This window comes from Cornus florida, unplaced genomic scaffold (assembly GCF_030987335.1).
Source record: "Cornus florida cultivar Cherokee Brave unplaced genomic scaffold, ASM3098733v1 CherokeeBrave_3.0.0_Hap2_Chr04, whole genome shotgun sequence".
Taxonomy (NCBI): domain Eukaryota; kingdom Viridiplantae; phylum Streptophyta; class Magnoliopsida; order Cornales; family Cornaceae; genus Cornus; species Cornus florida.
Genome location: NW_026775574.1, coordinates 19586143 through 19612119, shown reverse-complemented (window position 1 = coordinate 19612119; position 25977 = coordinate 19586143). Strand labels below are relative to the sequence as shown.

At 35.8% G+C, this 25977-nt stretch overlaps 1 protein-coding gene across 1 annotated transcript; it reads left to right on the top strand.

Moving 5' to 3' along the window:
* Nucleotides 1-1475: 1475 nt before the first annotated feature.
* Nucleotides 1476-2883, top strand: LOC132304800 (protein DOWNY MILDEW RESISTANCE 6-like). Its single transcript, XM_059802519.1, has 4 exons — nucleotides 1476-1757; nucleotides 1860-2080; nucleotides 2188-2500; nucleotides 2623-2883. The coding sequence occupies exons 1-4, from the start codon at nucleotides 1476-1478 to the stop codon at nucleotides 2881-2883; spliced, it is 1077 nt and encodes a 358-aa protein (XP_059658502.1).
* The last annotated feature ends 23094 nt before the right edge of the window (nucleotides 2884-25977 follow it).

Sequence of the window (25977 nt, the reverse complement as noted above, 5' to 3'; positions counted from 1 at the left end):
TTGAATACGTTTCTACAGCAGACCTATACCTAGAACATGTGTTAGTTGACATCAGCACAACATTTTATTCACTACATTGAAACACCCAACCTCTCGTTCCTACGGTCTTGAGCTAATATTGTACCGTATATATCCTAATTATGTTGTTTTTTTCAATTACATGTGTTATATATATATATATATATATATATATATATATATTATAATTTCTTAACAAATGTAACTGAGAAAAACAACATAGCTAGGATATACACGGTACAATATTAGCTCAAGATGGTAGGAACGAGAGGTTGGGTGTTTCAATGTAGTGAATAAAATGTTGTGCTGATTGATTACCTTTATGTTTAATATACACTTCTATGACCTCACTCTGCATATGTAATGTGATTAGATGGAACTGGTCAACTAACACGTGTTTTAGGTCTAGGTCTGCTGTAGAAACGTATTCAACCACATGGATCTCTTATTAGTTAAATAAATGGCTCGGAATAAACTACAATTAATTAAGTTGTTATATATATATATATATATTATAATTTCTTAACACGTGTAACTGAGAAAAACAACATAGCTAGGATATACACGGTACAATATTAGCTCAAGATGGTAGGAACGAGAGGTTGGGTGTTATTGTTATTACTTGTGTTTATCAGGTGCTGGAATAGAAGGATAAATATTAAATTTCTCTTCAAAGTGGTGGATGTCTCCTTGGAGAGAGAGAGATCTTTGGAAATATAAGTAATCATGTGGTATAACATGAAAATGGGGTGTGTTTATGGATAGAGAGACAATCTTACAGTTTCATGTGTTGAAATTTTATATATATATATATATGTTTTGTTAATATTTACTTTAATAATTAACAAAAGAAAAATTATCAGATTTTTAATCAGGTGCTAAAAGTGGTAGAAGGATTAGAGACTACATAAAAAAAAAATAAATAAATAAATAAAAAAAAAAGAAAAAAAAAAGAAAAAGAAAGAAGGTAATGCAATTAAGAGAGATCCTATGACAAGAATCTTAAACTCTTTATATATATATATAACCATAGATTTTATATTATAATGTAATAGACCATATTTCTCTCCAAATGTTGTACAAAGTTATTTATTTAGATTCTTATATTATTTTATTTTTTACAAAGCACCAAGAATGTCATCTGCAATATAAATTTATTTAGACGTTTAATAGTACTATTTAATAAAAATAAAGTCAATTTTGATAAATCAATTCATACTATCAATTCAACTATGAAATGCTACCTTCCATTATTTTATTTCTATCTAACCAAATGTACATACTGCCGTGAGGTATGACGCGAAAGTGGTTGGTGGAGTCTCTGCTGGAGTAAGATGAAAGTGGTGGGCGGGTGCTTGGAGAGAGGGATAAACAAACTTTTGGCACCACCAAAAACGCCTATATATATGAACATACATTCAATCAATCTCATTCTTATTGCTCTTAGTACCACAAATATGACTACTTGTGAACTTTCCACCACAACAGAGAGTCTTTCTGGTGATGAGCTGCCAAACAGTGGCGATTATCAAAAAGGCGTCAAGTACATTACTGATACGTGGCCAATTTTGTCCAAGCTACCTTCAGAATATGTTTTGCCATTAACCACTAATCCATTATTAGTCAGTCATGATTCAATTCCTGTCATCGATTTAAGTGGTCTCAATGGATCGGCTGAGTCTAGAATGATGACTATTCAGGCCCTCGATTCTGCCTGTTCCGAGTGGGGAATCTTCGTGGTAATATATATATATATATGTATGTATGTATATGTATGTATTTATGTAGGTATGTATATATTTTGTTTATTAGGTTTTAAAAAAAATTAACATGCAATGCAGGAAATGCTTAAGGCCGTGGTAGGATTTTTCAATCTCTCTTGGGAAGAGAAGACGAAATATAATACGAATAGTCCAATGAATCTACCTGGTGCTGGGTACGGAACAAGCCTGCATACATCCTCCAAGTATTCTCTCTGGAGGGACTATATGAGACATCATGGGCATGGCCGTCCTCTTCATAGCAGCTCTAATCTTTGGCCTAGCAATCCCTCTAACTACAGGTAGATATATATGTATATAGAGAGAGAGAGGGAGAGAGCTTTAAATTCATGAATTTAATTAATTGCCAAAATTAATCCAATAAACTCTGTGAATTGAAGGAACATAGCCAAGGAATTTATAGAGGAGGTTTGGCAGTTGCAACTGAAGTAGCAAGTGCATTATCAGAAGCTTTAGGACTTGACAGTTATTACATAGAGAAGTCACTTGGAGAAGATTTTCAAGTCATTGGTTCTAATTATTACGCGCCATGTCCAGGGCCACACCGAACACTTGGGATACCTGAACATTCTGATCATGGCGGACTTACAGTTTTGATGCAAAATGATGTCGATGGCTTACAAGTTGAACATGATGGAGAGTGGGTTTCTGTTGGAATCGTGCCGGGGTCTTTTGTTATCAACATAGGAGATTACATGGAGGTTAGTCCAATATCTGTTCATATAATTTTACTTTAATACTGCATAATATATATATATATATATATATATATATATATATATATATATATATAAGATATTAACCTATATTTCTGTGATCTTAGATTTTGAGCAATGGAAGGTACAAAACTTTGAAGCATCGAGGTGTGACAAGTGCACAAAGAACAAGAATATCAATAGCTGTGGGCAATGGTCCTGGGCTGACCTCCATAGTTGCACCCGCAAGCCCACTGTTGGATGAGAAGAGTGAGATCAAATACCCTAACCACGTCACGTACAAAGAGTACATGGAACTACATCAGAACGGCACCATAAGAGGAAAAAGTCCATTGCAAGCCATGAATGATTTACAAGTCAACAAATGAAGCTCCTTCCATTCCATTACTTGCCAAAAGTATAAGGGACCTAAAAGTTTCAATAGTGAATTGAATTTGCAAGCCATAACCCATGTGTGGGTCATAAATAAGCTAGCTTTCGTAGAAGTAACAGTAGAACTCCTTTGTGTTTTTATTTCTTTTGTTGTTGCTCTTATATATTTTCTCATACATATGTTGGGATTGTATATTCTGCAAAGCCATTCATGGATTGTAATTGACTTAGTTTTAATAAAATTTTGAGTTTTTATTTATGTGCTTAAATATATGGTGAATGTGTGTATTAGTTAATCCAATATTTGAATTAAGTGTTCATTGATTAATATAAAGGAATGATTAATGTTTACAGGGAAAAGAGTCCAGTGAGGAAATATAAATCTTCAGTATTCATATTATACCCTCAATATATAAACCTATAAAAAAGTATATATTCGTATTTATGGGGAGGGTTTTTCTCTTTTTCCCACCTCTTTTCTTCCCAAATTTGGACAGATGGAAAAACATGGTATAGGAGGGTTGTTTATCCCTTGTTACTTCTTCCCTCTCTCCTCTCTTCCATGCTTCATTCCAATCAAACATAGAATAGTGGAGGAAATGTTGGAGGCCGTAGAAGATGAAATATGCTTTTTGGAGGAAGTTTGGCAGTTGGCCGGCACTGAAGATAACAAGTGCAATATCAAAATGCTTAGGATTTGACAGTGATTACATAGAGAAGTCACTTGGAGAAGGTTTTCAGATTGTTGCTTGATAAAGAATATGTATAGTTGTATAATCTTTAATTTGACTTTCTATGTTCCGTTCCTTGTTTACATCCTAAACTTTAGGAGATTTGATTGTCATCTTTGATTAATGAAACTCAATTGTAACCTTGTATATAAATATATTCAAAACTACTTCAGTTTTATCATTCCTTCTAATCGATGGGTAGTGTGAAGACTAATAAAACTACTATAAATGTTAGCCTACCTTACGTCTTCTCGTCCAAACGCTCTTGCCTTTAGATTTTCTCCTCAATTCTTATAAAGTATGTTATTCTGGTTTTGCGTCTCCTATTCCAAACGCTCTTGACATTAGATTTACTCCTTAATCCTTCTAGAAGGGTCACTGGTAGAATATGAACATTCCTGAAATGTTATGTCCCTTTTGTAGCACGATCGAATCCTCATTTCATTGATCTGTTGATCAATGAAGAAAATCCCTACTTCTGAACGAAATTAACTAGACCTCCAACAAGCTAAGGTATAAGTGGACAAAATGTGGGACTAGGGGGTAAAATGGTCATTTTATCCAATGAAGAGTAAATTTAACAAGTCAAATGAGGTCTATAAAATCTATTCATATCATTTTATAACATCCCAAGAGGTTCTAATGACCTTAATCATGGTTTCCCCCCAAATAACCCTTCTTGGGTTAAGTGAATAACCGACACTAGCTATCCCACTAAAATATGAATATCTCTCAATAGGATGGGAATCTAAAAATGGGATTGATACCGTTGGGAATCTGACTCAAAATCCTTAAATTTAGGCTCAAGAATGACCTAATTTGGATTAAAAAGGAAGGAGATCTATATGGTTGTCCGAGGTCAGCATGACAAAGTTGTCCCCAAAAACTAAAAAAGGGAGGTTTCAGGGAGGATCAGCCGACGTACTGAAAGTGGACTTTCAGCCAGCTGATGACCGGTTGAACAAGCTTTTAGTACCTAAACATTCTGCCCGAGACAAAAATGGCATGTCAGTTGGCTGGTGATATAAGCTTTGTCATGGACTTCACCTACATCAAATATATGGGTCCTAATGATGTTCAAAACAATCATCTAATTCATGAAACTTGGCATGAAAATTAAGATACCACATACATGGGTCAATACAACATGCAAAGATGTGCATTTAAAACATAAATTGTATAAATTGAAATAAAATGGCATCTTGGACTCCATACATCATCTTGAAGTCAAATATTATATATACATATTCCGAAATAAATACATGAACTTACATCCATAAGGAAATAAGGTATAAAATTGGGATTGAAATGTCAAAAATATACATGAAGACACAATTACATCCATGAATTCCAATTACAATATGATCAAAGGAAGCTACATCGACACTTATAAAGTATACAACACATCAAAGCTATCCAATATCCCAAGATAGGTTCAAATGGAAACAAGAATACATCCAAGCAAGATGAAAGTACATCCATGCAAATCACGTCTCTTCCTAACAAACATTGATCAACGAGTGTGAGTAATCTAATTAATTACTTCATAGGAAAGTCCATTATAAGGATAACCTAGGGTTCATTGGCCTCGCAAGAATAACACAAGGTATACAAGTGTGGTTCATGCCACCTAATCGCCTAGTTCAAGGGTAGTTTAAGGAATCATCTTAGAACTAGTATTTGAATCATTAAATGAGCAACCACTCAAGTACATAAACAAAACAAGAAGTATACAACAACTCCTGAATAATCCAAGTCACAACAACATAAAAATGTTATCTTGGAAACTCAATACGAAATCACATAATAGGGATAACTTAGACGCACACACCCACCCGGCCATGCACAAAACATGCACCGAGATAACCAAGTTATTTCTGCGCTACTAACCTGCATGGAACTACCCAAGTGGCCACTATAAATTGGGGAAACTCATCATGTCTCCCTCGCTAGCGCCATACCCTAGCATTCTCCAAGTAACAAAGGTCCCAAGTATCTCCCAAAAATCATCAATTGATCCACAATATAATCCATATATCCAATGCACACATATTGCATCTTTCATATACATGTAAGCAATGGAAATCAAGCAATTCATGCCGTATAGTCTTCAATACTAAATTATAGCTAGCATAGATATAGATAAAATGTTATACATTGCAATTGTATTATAATGACCCAAACTCGGAGGTCCGGATCGTTAATCAGGTCCTAACATGACTTGGGAACACCCAAGGGTAAAATGGTTATTTTGACCAAAACAGTATACTAGAGGTCATAATAAAGTCATAATGGTAATTACTAATCAAATTGATTCACTTACGGATGAAAGAATCAACTCCGTCCCCAAATTGGTCCACATAGGGTTACAAGGATAATTTGGTCTTGTTGGACCATGCAACGTATTGGGGACTGTACTACTATCATTTAGGTCATATTTAGTCACTTAGATTCATTTGTAAATATAAGAAGATAACTTGGTTCGAGATCACTCGTTTTAGGACTAAAAGGGTAAAAATATCATTCTGGGCCATTCTGCTCATATTTCGGCGGGGCTATAATGATCTAAGCCTCTTACATACCTTGTGAGACCTATACGTTGAAGCCCGTAGCCAACGAAAAACCTTCAAAAAAATAGTACCTAAATCCTAATACGGAGCGCTCTGTAGACGTCCTCGGAACGCTCGGAGGGTGCCACGAGCACCCCAACATATGCCCCGAGCGCTCGTGGACATCCCCAAAGCGCTCGGTGGACACCCAAAGAGTGCTCAAGGTGTGCCTTGAGTACCCTAGCGTGTGCCGAACGCTCAAGGAAGCTTAGAAATGGGCTTTTCGCCCATTTTTGCCCCCGTTCATGTTCCGGAACATTCTTTTTGGTCATTTTTTACCTCATAGTCCTTGTCCCAACTCACAAACATGTCATAAATGCGGGATATTTAAGTACATTTCATTACGAATATTAAAAAACGGAAGTATGGCCATCAATTCACCATTTACATTGCCAAACATTACATCAAGTAGTCCATGAAGGACATAGTTGCAAGTTTAGACACTTATGATCACAATTACATCACTTTACAAAGATTTGAAGTATAATTAAACATCGGTTACAAAATCATCAAAATGATGCTTCCATCGACTCTAACTACACATGTGAGGGTTCGTTATCGACCACGTCATCGTCATAACCTGAAAAATATTAAAGGAAAGGCTGAGCACGGAGGCTCAATAGGAGATGCTTAAGACGCCAACTTTAGACTCCCTTGAGCCGCACATCACACATTGGGGATTAAGAGAAACCAATATCATACTTAGGGAATTTTATAGCATTTGAATCACAAACCAATATTAACAAGTATTTAAGTACGTAATCCATCAAAATATTGCATAAAATGCAATACAATGCACAACCATAATTTAAACTTGGTCTCCACCTATCCTAACTAACACCGAAAATTGCTAATCGACTTTACCGATGTGAGGTTGAGTTACTATCCCTGGTTCCAAATCCGGCAACCATTTGGGGCCTAGTAATTAAGTTTTCACGTCATAAATCAGCACACACTCCCTTTAGGTCGAATTAGCACCGGACTCGCAAAATTTGATTTATTTTATAAAAATCCATTTTGTGCCCATTCACAATTCCCTTCCCACCTTGTCATACACATCAATCAAATTCCTCAATATAACTTCATTTCCATTTACATGGTATCAATGACATAAACATGACATTTTCTAGAATTTAAGCATAAACATGACATTCTTTACAATTTAAGCACAAGTATAGCATTCTTAATATTTCAATCACAAGCATACTCCCATGTAAATTATATCAACAAAATCATGCTAACACCTTGGCACAATTATGCAATTCTTCAATTGTTCAATGACAATACTTCATTAACATGGAAAGGAAATATTTTATACATCAATACTAGAATGCTTTCATCACATCTTCTTTAATTATCATTTCATTCATAAAACTTGCATTCAATATAGCCAAGTAAAGAATCAATGGAAGATAACAAAAGGCAAAGTATAGAGCATTAGAAATTAATCCCTACCTCAAATGAGACAACCAAACAAGCCTTTAAGCTAGCCAAACAAGCCTTTAGGACACCCCAAATTTCGGATTCCTCCCAGTGCTTGCACCATTGGTCTCAAAATCTAGCCCTTGTCATTTTCTTAAACTTTCCCTTCTATGGCTTCACCAAAATCTCACTCTAAACCGACCAAAATGATTTAAAGCATGGAAGACATATATGTTGTAGATATAAAGAGAGAATAATAGAAGATAGAGAGGAGGAGTGGGTTAGCTGAAATGAGGAAGACGAAAGGGGGAGGCTAGTCTTCATTTTGAAGATGTGGTCCTAGACATGCCAAGTGTCAACACTAAGTTGATTACTAACTTTTACAAAGTTACACTTTTGCCCATGATCTTCCATTGTAACTCTTTCTATGTCCCAATAAATATCTCCTCTAATACATAGATACATGTATATGTATATGTGTGTGAAAAGACCACAATACCCCTCAATGCAAATGGCAAAACCGGGAGAAGTTCCCGAGCCTAAAAATCGTCCCGACTTTCGAAAAATTCTAAAATTAATCCTTTCAGTTCTAATTAACTTAAAATAAATAAAATTCATTTCTAAAACTCTTGGCTCGAGATATGACCTAAACAGCCCTCGAGGCCTGTGTGGCACGTAAAACAAGGCACAAAAAGATAAATAAATAAAAATTTCAAAAAAAAAATTAGAAAAATCCGGGACATTACATGTATATTTCCAAGTAACAAGGCTATCTTCATGTTAGTAATACCATCACTAAAGTACTATAGCAAACCAATTCATATAATCCTCAATATAAAATCTTGACTCAATATACAATCTCTACACAATACATATAAGGATTGAATAACAAAATTATATACTCATGCTTTTAGAACATCATGTGAGCCTAAGTTGAAAGTAAAAATAAAAAAAACCCTTCACAACTCACACAACACAAATATAGCATATGAAACTCTCCAAACACAATAAAAAACAATGGTTATAATTATACTACACCCCCTACCTCAATTTGAGGTGAAAAACTCAAATACGCCAAAATGAAAATGCTCAAAAAGTTATGCAACTTCGGGGTTACGTCGAAGACAACAAGGAAAACAACTAATCCTTTTGCGGAACCTCCCAAATCCAAACCCGAGCTCAAACCAAAAACTCAAGAAGGGTCCAAACGAAAAACTAATTGGATGGAAATCAATGCCTTACCAAGGCCAACACAAAGTCCTCCTACGACAAAGGCCGAATCACAAAGGAAATAGATCAAATGGAGGAGAGAAAGTTTGGATCTAAAAATGAAAAAAGAAAGAAATGGAAGAAGAAGAACTGGCCAAGAGGAAAAGAAATATGGTTTCTCTTTCCCTCCTCTCTTCTTTTTTTTATACTTTCCAAAAATATCCCACGAGTGGGCCGGTCTTACGAGACCCCGAAAAGCAAACGTTGTCCGAACGCATTCAAACTGAAAAAAATCATACACATGAAAATACTGGTGTCCAAAATAACATGCAATGAAAGAAACGACATCGAAAAATAAATCACTTACCTAAGAATCCGTCCCGAACCCACACGGCGACCTCCTGGGTCAAAAACTCTAAAATGGGGGAAAAAGTTCGAAATGCATTTCTAAGAGTCCACGACTCGAAGAAGGGCTCAAAAGAAACCCGTACAAGTATCCTAACTAAAATAAGACACACGGCACCAATTTCCACTAATTGCACAAAAGTCCCTCCATGGAAAATATCTCAAAAGATAATCGCACTATTGCCCCAAAATAAAAATATCTCCAAAAGATAATCACACAAAAAGCCCTCAATGAAAATATCTCCAAATGATAATAGCGCAAGTACCATCGAAATGGAAATATCAACCAAATGAAATCACACAAATACCCCCAAGCACCAAAAGGTAACACATAAACAAGTGCAATACAAATCCAAATCCAAAATGAAAGAAGTGTCGGGAACTATTCCTGAAAACTTGACTCGATCTGGTTTAACAAGACCCGGACTCGAAAAATAACAGAAAAAGAAAATACAGGAAAGTGAAAAAGGGACAGGTCTTCACACAATCTCTACCTTGGCCCAAAATTTCATCTTCATGCTTTCCACTATTGCTCCACCTCGAACAAAGATCTCTCTATAGCTCCATCCACCTTAATTGAAGATCTCTCCACTACAAACTAAACACTATGATGAAATTAAGAAACACTCTAATAATCTCCGCATTTTCTCAAATTTCATCATGCTTCTCCTTCTTCAACTCTATCAATCTCGTTGGTGTTCAGTTGCTCACGCACAACAATCCACCAATCTTCAAACTCATTCTCATCAATTGATTTTTTGGCTCAAAGTAACAAACTTCTTCTTCACTCTTCACTTCTCTTTATTAAGCTTAGAGAAAACCCCTTCATTCCTCGCACCATACTCTCCCCATATTGAGAACTAGCTAGCACCCACTCTCTGGCTTTGTCCCCAAAACTTGTTCCTCGTGTGCTTGTGTTATCATACCATCTTCTTTGTAACATCATCAACTCTAATTGAATCTCCATAGCAATTCTATATCAACCTTCTGCTTTGACAAATTAACTTCACACTAACCTTCTACTATTATCTTTAGGACCAACCATGGGCTTTGACCCACTATCGGCTTTGATACCAATTATTAGGGATATTAACTCCCTCAAACCCATTCATTCAACGGTTAATTATTGTTGAGAGTTAAATCACTTCTTCACCATATAGCAGAAGTGTCATCAAATCACATTAACACAATCATATATGGAGATAACAATCATAGAAATCCATACACAACACAACCTCTAAGGTTGTGTCCACGGAGATATTTCACTATTATGTATCAGGGAAGTGAAAATACAACTAGATGTTAAAACCCTACTCAATCACTCATCAGTTCTTTTAAGGCTACATCTTTACACTCAAAAATTGCATATATTTTCGTCTCTCCTCACAACACTCAGCCTTAAACGCTTACATCGTTCTTCTCTTTTCTCTCTCGTCACCTTTTAACCCATCTCTATTAACAGAGTCTTCAAACTCCAATTCCTTGTTGGATAAGAATTTCCCAACTTGCCTACAATTAATTACCATATTAGTCCACAACTCTAAAATAGCAAGGACAACTTTGTTCCCAAATTTTCAGTCTTTTTCCTAAGTCTTTTGGCTTCCAGAATGGAAGAGGAAACTATTTCTCGCACACATCAAGCAAGTGCAACTGGTTGTACGTCATCGCAGGTGCAACTAGTAAAACTTCCTTTAAAACAATTAAAATACAGTACTAATTTAATTGTCCAACAACAATGCACGTGCATATTACACTACTAAACTTATAATTTATTAAAATTAAATTATATTATAATTAAAATTAGAGAAATATATATATGATTACAACCATAGTGATTAATCATGAACTTAATATAACACGTATATGAATTATAAATATATGTATTATAAATATTTGATATATTTAGTAATATATATTCATTTATGACTGTAATCACAGTGATTAGTATATAATAATTTAAGTGTCTCACATGATTGAATGCCATAGAATTGAACAAACTAATTTTACTAAACAATAAATGACTAAACAAACTAATAATAATAACAAACTAATTTTACTAAACAATGAATGACTAAACAAACTAATAATAATGATAACAAAATAATTTTACCAAACAAACTTCAACTCACACATAAATTAAGAAATATACTTCTTCCAGAGAAACAAGCATTGGTAAGGTATTTGGAAAAAAAATTAGTACCAAATCTCTTGTTTTCTTAGCAATCCTTCAGTCACGAAATGAAAGAAATTGAAGCCCTAACAAGGGAAAATTCTACAATAGCCCACTTATTTTTTTTTTTTTTGGACTTTGTGATGGGTAGTGTGGAGCCTGATAAATACTGTATATCAAGTCCTAACTCTGTGGATCCAACTTCGCGGTAAGTTAGCGGGGGGTTGCCCCCCTGCCCGAAGGTGGGGGTCAGGGGGCTTGCCCCTATCCGAATTTTTTGGAGGGTATTTCGGTAATTTTTGCACTTGTTATATTACCCTAGTGCGAGGGTATTTATTCATTCTAAACTCTTTCTATCCGCTGCTATTTTTTATCATCATAGTGAAAATCCCTACAACATTTGGACATAATCCTGATTTTGGATGAATCAAGTAAAATCTGTGTGTTCTTGTGTGTGTTTGATCTCTGTCTTGCGTTTTCTATTTAATTTCGCAACACTTTGCTTATTTTATTTTACTTGGACATTTCTTATTGGTTTTTTTATTTTAATTATCTTATTATATTATTTATAAATCAATGCTTATTGGTATTTTAGTATTTTATTTTACTTGGACTTTTCTTATAGGTATTTTATTTTAATTATCTTATTATATTATTTATAAATCAATTATTTGAAACACCCAACCCCCTTATACTTTTAATAATAGTATAGATATGTACTATATATATAGAATGTGCCTGTGTGTGTGTGTGTATATATGTAATACCCCTAATTTCAAAAGGATAGTCCTGGTATTTAATTTTTCAATTTATATTTTAATTAACTTTTTAATTGTTTAATTGTTTTTTAATTATTTGACGTACTTGACTTATTTGTATTATTTGAATTAATTCTTTGGTTTACATGTTTTCTTTGATTTATTAAATTGTTGAATTCTTAGATTTATTTAGCTTACATTAAGTGCTGCATTTTTGTGACTGATTTTATTACCTGTTTAATTGTTAATATTGCTTAAATTGTTTTATTTAATTTTGTTGTTTTTTTAATTGATTTATTTGTAATTGGTTTAATTATTTTAAAGGCAACTTAACTGTTTTAAATTATTAGGGTTTTATTAATTTCGTCGTGTTTTATTCTGAGCCGACCTGTAGGTGGTTTAGGATGAAGGTTAGGGTTTCAACTTAAGCCTATAAATACATATGTTTACGTCTGCTAAGGGTTTTTGTAAACCCTATTCACCTTAGTCACGTATACAGTGACACAGAGGGTTGTGAGGGCAGAGAAACAGAGAGTGAGTAATTTACAGAGAGGGCTTAGGAAGGCAGAACAAAGATAACTAAAACTCAGAGACGTAGATTCAGTGTTTCAACTTTGAAACTTAAGGCAAGTCTTGTTCTTCTCCATCTCTTTAATCTGTGTTCTGTGCGTGTTTAGGAAGACTCCAGGAATTAAACTAATGCTTAAACAATATGTTTTGCATGTTTAAACTTATAATTAACTTCGTTGAACGGAGCTGTTGTACTAAAATTCTTTAGGTTTCTGTTAGTTGGTTTCTCCAGTAACATGCATATTTTTCTTGTTTAATTGAGATCAACGATTCATATGGTTGCCTAGTAATTAATCTAGGACTGAGTTTGAGTTTAAACCCTAAAATAGGTGCTTAGAACAATATTTAATAGCATCAAAATTAATCTGAATTAAATCTGTCGCAGCTTGCTTAAAATTGGTTAACAGAGGTGTTGTAATTGTTGGTTTAAAACTTGTGTTCCTACACATGTTAGGATTGGATCTCAGTGGTTTAAACTTATTTAGGACTAAGATTAAACCTAGAATAAGAATTAGAACATACCACAGAGGCTTTCTAATCACCGGCGTTTGAGAAAACGAAGCTGGAACAGGCAACGGCTGCAAAGAAGAAGGAGCAGGCTCTAAAATTTCCTTTGAGCCAGCTCAAAAATGACGGAGCCGGCTCTATTAGGAACTTGGAGCCAGCTCAATGTTGAAGGAGCCAGCTCTAACCCAAAAATGGAGCAGGCTCAATGTTTTAATTGAGCCTGCTCTTTCTTGAAACGCACTAAAATGAGTTTTAAGGGCTGTTTGGGCTGCACAGGGTTTTCTAAGGCTGTTTAAAAGCTACTGTAAGATGTAATTAAATGTTAGGGACTTAAATAAATATTGAAACATTTAATACAATAGTGGTTTAGGGAAAAGAGCAATGAACAACTCAAACAATGGCTATACGTTGCACTGTTTTTGCTAGGTTTATATGACGGGAACTTGGCAAAGTTTTTATATATAATTCAATTATATATAATCCCATATTTTTATAATGTTATAAGTATGGTGAATTAATTATATTTAACTATACTTAATTTGGATTTAATTGATATTTAATTTGTTTAATTTGTATCAATTTATGGGTTGTTTTGGGGGATTTAAACGCTATGATTTATTTTAGCAGTTTAAATGATTGGAGTATGATATTTAGGTTTTTAAATGAATACCTAATATTGATATATGTATGAATTTATATAAATGCATATTCTGGAGTATGGTTGTTGATTGTATAGTGTTGTTTTAATAACTATGCTATATGGAGGATTTGTATGTACCTGTATGGGACGGTGACATACTAGGTATGGATTAGTCAAACACTAAATCCTACCTAAATTGGATTAAGGTATGGATTAACCCTATGAGTTAAGTCCATCATCTACTTGTGTCATGTCAACAAAATAGTTGAATGACTTAATATGGTTTCAGGACGGATGGATATATATATACCAGATCACTACACAGATGGATGGTATCTTGTACTAGGAGGGGTATGGACTTTATATATTTATTTTATGGGCCATGGTATGAGCTGAGTCTTAGGACCATGGTTAGGGTGCGTATATCGCCTAGGATGGATAGCTGGACAGAGGTATTGTTCCCTGGTAGGTCTAGATACACATGACCACAGTATGTGCAATTTGCATGGTATCTCTATTCAGGCTGAGACAATCCTTTTTGGACTAGTGAGCGTCCTATAGTGTGTACTATATACATATATGGACTATTCTAGATATTGTTGAGTCTTTCTAGGATGTATCTGCGTATCGGATTACTGTTTGGATTGTAGTAGATCAGGACTTGCATGTGGGCCTGACCCACTTCTTTATTTTTTAGGTGCTTGTCAGTTCCATGGTTAGAGTTTGGACGTGCAGAGCAGATACAGCTAGTCATTCCTCCGATTATGTAGGAATCTTCTCTATGTTAGTTTTGGATTTTATTTTTATTATTATTTCAGTATCTTTTGGAGAATTTTAATAAGGGGTCCAATGGATGGATTCCCGAGTTGTAAACTTATGGAGTTTTGGATTATCAGATTTTAAATATTTAATTATAAAGGATTTTATTTCTAGATTCTTTCAGCTTATTATTTTTATTTCTTATGTTATCTTGTATTCTGTGTTCGGTTACATATTAATTGTTTGATATCGCTCGGGTTTGGGCCTGGGCCTGATCAACCCGTGTCTCAAATCCAAGGGGTATCACAGTTGGTATCAAAGCACTCTAGGTTCAAGTGTCTCTAGGATTCAATCGTATAAGGCTTCCGCGTAGCGGTTTCTCTTGATTAGAGCTTAAGTATTAAGATTCATTGTATTCTTTACGGTTCGGTTTGGGCGTGCTGATGTCTGTCTTTTTGTGTTGACAGAATGGCTAACGCAAGAACCAGACGAAACAATCGGCAACGAAGGGAAGCAGCCCGTAGGCAGCGTCAGGAGGATGAAGGTCCGTTTTATGAGGAGCAGGAGGAAGTTCAGCAAACTTGGGATCAGGGAGAAGAGCCAGAGTTTCCCCCTCACCTCAATGACCTTATTGCTCGGGCTTTAGATGCAGGGGTAACGGCTGCTTTTCGGAATCAGCCTCAGATACAGCCGGCACCATTACCAACACCAGTACTAGCACCGGTTGTTCAGACTGATACTTGGGAGAAGGCAAGGAGTTCTTTCACAAAAGGGAGCCCACCAGAGTTTACAGGCTCTACCGATGCGAGAGCAACTCACCAGTGGAAACAGGACATCGAGCGACATCTTCGCTTGGTTCAGTGCACAGAGGTTCAAAAGCAGATGCTTGCTACCTTCAAGATAGTTGGGGATGCACTACAGTGGTGGGAGTCAGTTACCACCATAAAGGAGAGGATGGCTTTGACTTATGATGAGTTCAGTCCACGCTTTGAAGAAAAGTATTTTCCTTATACAGTTAGGGCAGCCATGAAGACTGAGTTTCTCAATCTGCAATAGGGAAACATGACAGTGGCAGAGTATGAGTAGCAGTTCACACGTTTGTCTCTCTTTGCACCGGAGGAGGTGGATACAGAGGAGAAGAAGCGCAACAGTTTCGTCAAGGGACTGATGTGGTCTATCAAGAGAGCTATTACAGGTAGTCCAGCCTATACTACCTATGCTCAGGTGGTAGACGCTGCTCTACAGCAGTATTAATTGACCATGGACATCAGACAGGCCAAGGGTGAGAAGCGGGGTGACCGAGACTCTGCTAACCAGTCAGCTGAGAAAGGGAATGGGAATGGACACTGACAGAACGACAAAGGCAAGTTCCAGGGACAGCAGCCTTGGAAGAAGCACAAGGGTGGTTCAGATGCTTCCAAGGATGTGGTACCTATTCATCGTCAATAGAATGGGGGACCACAAGCAGGACGGGGTCAGCCACAGGCTAATCGACAGAGGAGGCCATTCGGTACTTTCCAGGGTAGTTGCTATACTTGTGGGGAGTATGGTCACACTTCCCGGCAGTGTCCTACAGTCAGACAGGGACAGAGACAGGGACAGGGACAGCATGTGCAGCAGGGACAAAGGGTGCCAGTGCCTCTACCAGCTCCACAGGTTCCTCGGATTCAGGGACAGACTTATCCGGCATTACCAACTCTGCCGCAGCCTCAAGGACAGGCACCGCAGCAGTTACATTATGGTAGGGTGTATAACCCTATGCCACAGGATATGCAGGCACCTCAGGCTGTTGAGCGTAAGTTTCCTATACATGGTTTTCATGGACGTGTTTTATTTGATAAGGGTGCTACACACTCATTTGTAGATTGATGACTTGTTTGATCAGTTAAGGGGAGCCACATACTTCTCCAAGATTGATCTACGTTCTGGATATCATCAGTTAAGGGTTAGGGAGCAGGATGTTCCTAAGACAGCATTTCTCATGAGATATGGTTCTTATGAGTTTCGTGTCATGCCGTTTGGGACGACTGACGCACCAGCAGTGTTCATGGACTTAATGAACAGAGTCTTCCGAGCTTATTTGGATCAGTTTGTAATTGTCTTTATTGATGACATCTTGATCTATTCTTGATCGGAGAACGATCATGCGAGACATCTTCGGATGGTGTTGCAGACGCTTCGTGAGAACCAACTGTATGCCAAATTCGAGAAGTGTGAATTTTGGCAGCGAAAAGTGAAGTTTTTGGGTCACGTGGTGTCAGAAAAAGGGATATCAGTAGATCCAGCCAAGGTTTCAGCTGTGGTTGAGTGGGGACAACCTACTTCACCTACCGAGATTCGAAATTTTCTCGGATTGGCAGGATACTATCGGAGGTTCATTCAGGGGTTCTCTAAGATTGCGTGGCCACTCACTCATCTGACTAAGAAGGGTGTACAGTTTGTGTGGGATGAGCACTGTCAGCGAGCTTTTGATGAGCTGAAAAGGAAGTTGACTTCTGCACCGGTTCTGGTTACTCCACAGAGCGGGATAGAGTATCTTGTCTATACGAATGCTTCGTTACAGGGTCTTGGATGTGTTTTGATGTAAGAGGAGCGACCGATTTCTTATGGATCTCGGAAGCTTAAGCCTCATGAGCTTAATTATCCAACACATGATTTGGAGTTGGCAGCTGTGATCTTTGCTTTATGTATATGGAGGCATTATCTGTTAGGTGAGTCCTTCAGATTATTCAGCGATCACAAGAGTCTGCAGTATTTGTTCACTCAGCGGGAGCTGAATATGAGACAGCGCAGGTGGTTGGAATTCATGAAAGACTATCACTTCTCGATACAGTATCACCCAGGGAAAGCGAATGCGGTAGCAGATGCACTCAGTCGCCGACCTGTTGGTAGTCTTTCTGCCTTATTCACCACTGAGTGGAATGCTTTGAAGAATGTAGATGAGTTGTTGGACGCTTTTATGGCTTGCATTGTGGTTACACCTTCCATTATTCGCAAGGTTTTATAAGCACAACTCACCGATCAGCAGTGTATCGACAAAGTTGCAGAGATAGCTTCCGGAGAGGTTCCACTTTACTATGTTGGGGCTGATGGAGGTTTGCGGTACAAGGGTCAGATAGTGGTATCTTCTGCTAATGATTTAAGGAAAGATGTGATGATTGAGACTCATCACTCCGAGTTTTCTGTTCATCCAAGAGGCGACAAGATATATCAAGATATGAAGCGGCAGTTTTGGTGGGCAGGTATGAAAAGGGACATTGCTCTTTTTGTCTCACGATGTAGTACTTGTCAGATGGTAAAGATTAATCATCAAAGGCCGCCAGGAGCTCTGCAGCCACTACTGATACCAGAGTGGAAATAAGAGAGCATTTCTATGGATTTTGTGGAAGGTTTGCCAAATTCTTTCAAGGGGTATAATTCCATATGGGTCATCGTGGATAGGTTGACCAAGTCAGCTCATTTCTTGCCTATTTGCACTGACTACACTTTGGAGCAGTTGGCAAGGCTATATATTTTGGAGATTGTGAAGCTACATGGCATTCCATTGTCTATTATATCGGACAGGGATTCGAGCTTTATATCTGGATTTTAGAAGAGCTTTCAATAGGCTTTGGGTACGGAGTTACATCTTAGTACTGCTTATCATCCTCAGACTGACGGACAGACTGAGAGGGTGAATCAGATTATGGAAGATATGCTTCGATCATGTGTTCTTGATTTCAAGGGCCATTGGGAGGATTACTTGCCACTTGTGGAGTTTGCTTATAACAATAGTTTTCAGAAGATTATTGGGATGGCACCATTTGAGGCGTTATATGGCCGACCGTGTCGATCGCCTGTTTGTTGGATGGAGGTTGGTAAGAGCAGATTCTTGGGTCCTGAGTTTATTAAGGATACTTCTGAGAAGATAGCTCTTATTCGCAATCGCATGCGTACTGCCCAGAGTAGGCAAAAGAGTTATGCTGATCGTCGCACTCGTGCTTTGGAGTTTAAGGTTGGGGATCAGGTTTTTCTCAAAGTCTCACCTATGAGGGGTGTTATGCGCTTTGGAAAGAAAGGGAAGTTGTCTCCAGGGTTTGTTGGTCCTTTTATGATTACGGATCGAGTTGGAGCTGTGGCATATCGATTGGCACTTCCGGATAACTTGGATCGCGTTCATAACGTGTTCCATGTTTCCATGTTGCGAAAATTTCTGTGAGATGAGGATCAGTATCAACATATCGATGTTGGGGAGATTGAGTTGCAGCCGGATGCAACTTATTTGGAGCCGCCGTGTCGTATTGTAGACCGACGGAATCAGATTCTTCGTAACAAGGTTATTCCATTGGTACGTGTTCAGTGGAGTCATCACAATGAGGCTGAATCCACTTGGGAACGGGAGGATGTCATTCGCTCGCAGTTTCCTGAAATATTGGAAGAAGGTAAGAGCGAATTCCGAGAACGGAATTCCTTTTGTTAGGAGGGAAGAATGTAATACCCCTAATTTCAAAAGGATAGTCCTGGTATTTAATTTTTCAATTTATGTTTTAATTGTTTAATTGTTTTTGAATTATTTGACGTACTTGACTTATTTGTATTATTTGAATTCATTCTTTGGTTTACTTGTTTTCTTTGATTTATTAAATTGTTTAATTCTTATATTTATTTAGCTTACATTAAGTGCTGCATTTTTGTGACTGATTTTATTACTTGTTTAATTGTTAATATTGCTTTAATTTTGTTGTTTTTTTAATTGATTTATTTGTAATTGGTTTAATTATTTTAGAGGCAACTTAACTGTTTTAAATTATTAGGGTTTTCTTAATTTCATTGTGTTTTATTCTGAGCCAACCTGTAGGTGGTTTAGGATTAAGGTTTGGATTTCAACTTAAGCCTATAAATACATATGTTTATGTCTACTAAGGGTTTTTGTAAACCCTATTCACCTTAGTCACGTATACAGTGATACAGAGGGTTGTGGGGGCAGAGAAACAGAGAGTGAGTAATTTACAGAGAGGGCTTAGGAAGGCAGAGCAAGGAAAACTAAAACTCAGAGACGTGGATTCAGTGTTTCAACTTTGAAACTTAAGGCAAGTCTTGTTCTTCTCTATCTCTTTAATCTGTGTTCTGTGCGTGTTTAGGAAGACTCCAGGAATTAAACTAATGCTTAAACAATCTATTTTGCATGTTTAAACTGATAATTAACTTCGTTGAATGGAGCTGTTGTACCAAAATTCTTTAGGTTTCTGTTAGTTGGTTTCTCCTGTAACATGTTTATTTTTTTTGTTCAATTGAGATCAACGATTCATATGGTTGCCTAGCAATTAATCTAGGACTGAGTTTGAGTTTGAACCCTAGAACAGGTGCTTAGAACAGTATTTAATAGCATCAAAATTAATCTGAATTAAATCTGTCGCAGCTTGCTTAAAATTGGTTAACAGAGGTGTTGTAATTGTTGGTTTAAAACTTGTGTTCCTACACATGTTAGGATTGGATTTCAGTGGTTTAAACTTATTTATGACTAAGATTGAACCTAGAATAAGAATTAGAACATACCATAGAGGCTCTGTAATCACCGGAATTTGAGAAAACGAAGCTAGAACGGGCAACGGCTGCAAAGAAGAAGGAGCAGGCTCTAAAATTTCCTTAGAGCCGGCTCAAAGATGATGGAGCCGGCTCTATTAGGAACTTGGAGCTGGCTCAATGTTGAAGGAGCCAGCTCTAACCCAAAAATGGAGCAGGCTCAATGTTTTAATTGAGCCTGCTCTTTCTTGAAACGCACTAAAATGAGTTTTAAGGGCTGTTTGGGCTGCACAGGGTTTTCTAAGGCTGTTTAAAAGCTACTGTGAGATGTAATTAAATGTTAGGGACTTAAATAAATATTGAAAACATTTAATACTATAGTGGTTTAGGGAAAGGAGCAATGAACAACTCAAACAATGGCTATACGTTGCACTGTTTTTGCTAGGTTTATATGACAGGAACTTGGCAAAGTTTTTATATATAATTCAATTATATATAATCCTATATTTTTGTAATGTTATAAGTATGGTGAATTAATTATATTTAACTATACTTAATTTGGATTTAATTGATATTTAATTTGTTTAATTTGTATCAATTTATGGGTTGTTTTGGGGGATTTAAACGCTATGATTTATTTTAGCAGTTTAAATGATTGGAGTATGATATTTAGGTTTTTAAATGAATACCTAATATTGATATATGTATGAATTTATATAAATGCATATTCTGGAGTATGGTTGTTGATTGTATAGTGTTGTTTTAATAACTATGCTGTATGGAGGATTTGTATGTACCGGTATGGGACGGTGACATACTAGGTATGGATTAGTCAAACATTAAATCCTATCTAAGTTGGATTAAGGTATGAATTAACCCTATGAGTTAAGTCCATCATCTACTTGTGTCATGTCAACAAAATAATTGAATGACTTAATATGGTTTCAGGACGGATGGATATACATATACCAGATCACTACACAGATGGATGGTATCTTGTACTAGGAGGGGTATGGACTTTATATATTTATTTTATGGGCCATGGTATGAGCTGAGTCTTAGGACCATAGTTAGGGTGCGTATATCGCCTAGGATGGATAGCTGGACAGAGGTATTGTTCCCTGGTAGGTCTAGATACACATGACCACAATATATGCGATTTGCATGGTATCTCTATTCAGGCCGAGACAATCCTTTTTGGACTAGTGAGCGTCCTATAGTGTGTACTATATACATATATGGACTATTCTAGATATTGTTGAGTCTTCCTAGGATGTATCTGCGTATCGGATTACTGTTTGGATTGTAGTAGATCAGGACTTGCATGTCGGCCTGACCCACTTCTTTATTTTTTAGGTGCTCGTCAGTTCCAGGGTTAGAGTTTGGACGTGCAGAACAGATACAGCTAGTCATTCCTCCGATTATGTAGGAATCTTCTCTATGTTAGTTTTGGATTTTATTTTTATTATTATTTCAGTATCTTTTGGAGAATTTTAATAAGGGGTCCAATGGATGGATTCCCGAGTTGTAAACTTATGGAGTTTTGGATTATCAGATTTTAAATATTTAATTATAAAGGATTTTATTTCTAGATTCTTTCAGCTTATTATTTTTATTTCTTATGTTATCTTGTATTCTGTGTTCGGTTACATATTAATTGTTTGATATCCCTCGGGTTTGGGCCTGGGCCTGATCAACCCGTGTCTCGAATCCGAGGGGTATCACAGTATATATGTGTGTGTGTGGCGTTGTAACTTGTATACAATGTAGAAGGTGTTAAGGATTTTGTTTCTTAAAAGTAAGGGTGATTATGTCATTGCAACTATGATAAGGGAAAATGTGATATTTCGTACTAAAAAAATGGATGACATCATCAAAAAAAGCCTCATTGGACAAACTGTTATGAGGGAGCTAACTTGGTCGGTGTAATTTTTGAAACGTCAAGGGTACTATGTGTAATTAGGCCTAAACTCAAGGAAAGTAAGTGATATTTTCTCCCAAAATAATAAGTTTTTATTTTAAAAATATTTTTTATTTTTATTATTTTTTACTTTTTCCCCATGACTATATTCTAAATTGAATTTTTTAGATCATTTAACACAAGTAGTGATATATTTAAAAAATTTATGTCATTTTTCTTATTGAAAAAACGACTTTGTAATAAATTTTTTACTAAATCAATGGATAATAATATATTTAAGGATGAAATAAATTAAAATTCATATGACAAGATAACATAATTAAAATAAAATGCAACTTACAAGTATTATTTTTAAAGAATGAATAAATAAATATTTTTGAATTTGATAAATAGAAACACATTACTTGTTAACGAAAGGATTTTTAGACATATACTTATTATTAATATAATTTAAATATATTTCGTGCAGTATTATGACCAAAAGACAGCTTTGGCCTGGTGCTTAGAGAGCTTGGTCACTAATAAATGGCCATGGCTGGAATCACCATTTTCTATTTAATAAAATGATAGAAATTTGAAGGGAGAAAAATTAGTGTTTGAAGAGAAATTTAACTGTTATGTCTTAAGAAATTAAAAAAAAAATTTGAAGAGTAAAAGAGAAAAGAAAGGAAAAAAATTTAAGAGATAATTTTAAAAATTGAAAATTTAAAACATAAATGTATAAATGTATAAAAATATATATATATATATATATATACACACACACGTATAATAATAATAATAATAAAAGTATATAATATAATGACAAACAGGCATAAGTGCCCTCTCTGGTCGCTCTGCCCCCTTCTTGTGTCACACGGGTAGTTCCAGTGCTAATTAAGGACATTACATGGCATATGCATAGCGTATGTGAAGGTTGAGTTCTAAAATATTCTACACTTATTAGAGTGTTGAGAGAATAGGATAATTACAGAACATTGAAGAGGTTGTAGAGATTTGTTGAATGTAGGGATTTCTAAAAGATTAGAGAGTTACGTGGAAGATGTTAGTCAATAATTATAATGCATTAGGAGAATGTCAATATATAAGGTTGGAGTTTCATTTATAAAAGTTTTAAGTGTGAGGATAGAGTTGGAAGTCATTAGTTGTTTTATAAGTGAGTCATTAGTTACGGGTAATGCATTTCCACTCACAAAATAAGTGAGTATGTTTTATACTTGTTTGGATAAATTCGTAAATAAACTTAATAGAAATGCAATATGAAAAATTATCTTGAAACACTCCGACGCAAGAAGAAAGGAAAGTGGGGGTATAATGGAAATTTTCGAGCTGCTTGTGTTATATGGTAATTAGACAAGGTCTATGATTCAAAAAATGACTACGTTTTATTACAAAATATAAAAAAACGTTCATACGGCAAAAATTCAAAATACTTTTAATAGAATATATATGTACGGGCTCTCCAACTACTCTGAGCCAACAGAAATCATTAATTAATTATAAGAGAATATTAAGAAACCAATTAAAATTAAGAGAATAATTACAATAAAAAGAAAGAAAATGAATCAGGTTTTAAAAGGCTCTCATTTTATTTTTCTTACACATTTATAGGTTAGCTTTATTTGAGAGGAATAAAATGATAGAAAAGCAGAGAAAATGGAAGAAATCATATTTTGTGTTTGTTATGAAATTATGGAAAGAACTAGATGGTGAGGGAGAGTTTCACTAATTTACAAATAGTGCTTTTGTTATCCTTTGAAAATGGGAGGAAATGAAAGAAAATGGTACTAAGGTTTAATGAAATTTATGAATAATATAATAAAATAAAATACCATTTGGTCCTGTTAACTATATCAAGATGGTCCGAAAACTCCAAAACTGAAGTGGTGACCCTTACACCTGCAATGGTGTGGGGTCCATCGATCCCTTTCTCTTCTTTGACGTCAGAGTTCGGAGTTGAGACCCCAAACTCTCTATTCTCTTCCTTTGCCTCCTAAATCACCATTGTCTCCTTTTCTTTTCCTGTTTTTTCTTCCTTTCATTTATCAACAAAACATGATTAAAGATTACTAGTATATTCCTTGTAGGTACAAAAAAACTGTTTCATACATCACCCCCTTTTTATCTTTCTATTTATACCTTCATTTCTATACCCTAATCCCTTTTGTTGACCCCCACGTATTGGGCTTTATGGGCTTTCTCGTTTGGGCTTAGTTGGCCTGGCCCTTGCTTCAGGTCCAGTAAATCTTCCATTGGGCTTGCTCTCTTCCTTGGGTTGGATTTTGAGAATGGGCCTAATAATGGGCTTGAGCAATTCTTGCCTCTTCACTCTTTCTTTTCTTTCCTAATTTGTGTTGTGCTCATCTTTTTCTTTTTCTTTTTCTTTTTTCTTTTTTCTTTTTTCTTTTTCTTTTTTTTTTTTTTTTTTTTTTTTAAATCATCCTATACCAATATAACTTCTATCTAAATTTTTTTTTTTTTCTTCTCTCTCCTTCCCATTCCTTCCATCCAAACACAATATTGGCATGGTTGGACTGGATAATGGCTTTTTTAGTCCAACCCTTTTCAAAAGATGAATTGCTAGAAAAGATTTACAATTCAAAAATGAGCAGTCAAGCTATCGTAAGGAGAAGAGCAATACATGGCACTATATATAATGTGGAGGGAAAAGAACAAAACCAATTTTAAACTTTATCTACAGGGATGGCAACGGGAACGGTTTTGGACGGGTGTATCTTCTCCTGCCCCTATAATCATTTAGAAATTTCCGCCCCGTCCTCGCCCAAAACCGCTTAAACGAGAAATCTTTCCACCCCATCCTTGTCTCGTTTAACTTTTTAACCCCTACGGGTACCCACCTCGCCCCGTTTAGTTCTAGAATTTCTTTTCCTTTTTTTAATTTTTTTTTCTTTAAATACAATTATATAACTATTGAAAAAAATCATAAAAAATGGGCAATCAATAATTTAAAATAAAATTTAAAGGTATGAACGTTCTTAGTTTGTAGGGTTTCCTTAAATACAATTATATAACTATTGAAAAAAAATCATAAAAAATCGGCAATCTATAATTTAATATAAAATTCAATGATATGAGCATTCTTAGTTTGTAGGGCTCTACCGCTCACTAGAACTGTTGAGAAAGTGAGTGAATACGACTTAAGGTTTCTAAAGCTAACTATATATACTAATAAAATAAGGATAATTTAGTAACTTACCTACCTAAACAAGACGGGGCGGGGCGGGACGGTGTGACTTTTCCCGTCCCCGCCCCGAACCCGAACCCGCGCGAGTTTTCATTAATAAAAACCATTCATGCCCGAATAAGTTAAACAGTCCTCTAAAATCGCTATAAATAACGGGGTGGGTACCTAACTCTGGGGGACAAATTGCTATCCCTGAATCATCTCCATCTTCTCAATTATAATAGCAAATTACCATACAACCCTTGAAAGAGTAGTATAAGACATGATTCCATTGGTAAGACCGTCACAAGATCTCCTGGAGTAAACAGAAAACTCCATTTTCCAACAAACAAACAGAGCAACTAAAAGTCTAAAACACATCCAAATAACCTTCAAACATGAATTCCCACTGGGCGCGGAATCCTAAGAAAATTGTAAAGCACAACTGATATAGACAATACCAATTTGTCACCTATGTGCACAAAAAACATGTCTGTTTTTGTATACTTATACCAGAAAACAAAACCTTCAAATATTATATAGCTTCTCTCAACCTGGACAAGACAATCCTGATTTGTCTCACACTTCATGTATGAGATTACACCACTTGGTTTTTTCTCCACTTTTGTCTATATTCGATAACCATGTTTTTAACTGATTTAAGCTAGTCATTACATTTTTTCTGTTCTATTTTTTCTCACAT

Excerpts from the sequence above, each read along its gene's own strand:
- LOC132304800 (XM_059802519.1), top strand. The coding sequence starts at position 1,476 with ATGACTACTTGTGAACTTTCCACCACAACAGAGAGTCTTTCTGGTGAT. Across the intron at positions 2,081-2,187 it reads AGCAATCCCTCTAACTACAG|CCAAGGAATTTATAGAGGAG; the intron begins GTAGATATATAT and ends GAAGGAACATAG. Across the intron at positions 2,501-2,622 it reads ACATAGGAGATTACATGGAG|ATTTTGAGCAATGGAAGGTA; the intron begins GTTAGTCCAATA and ends CTGTGATCTTAG.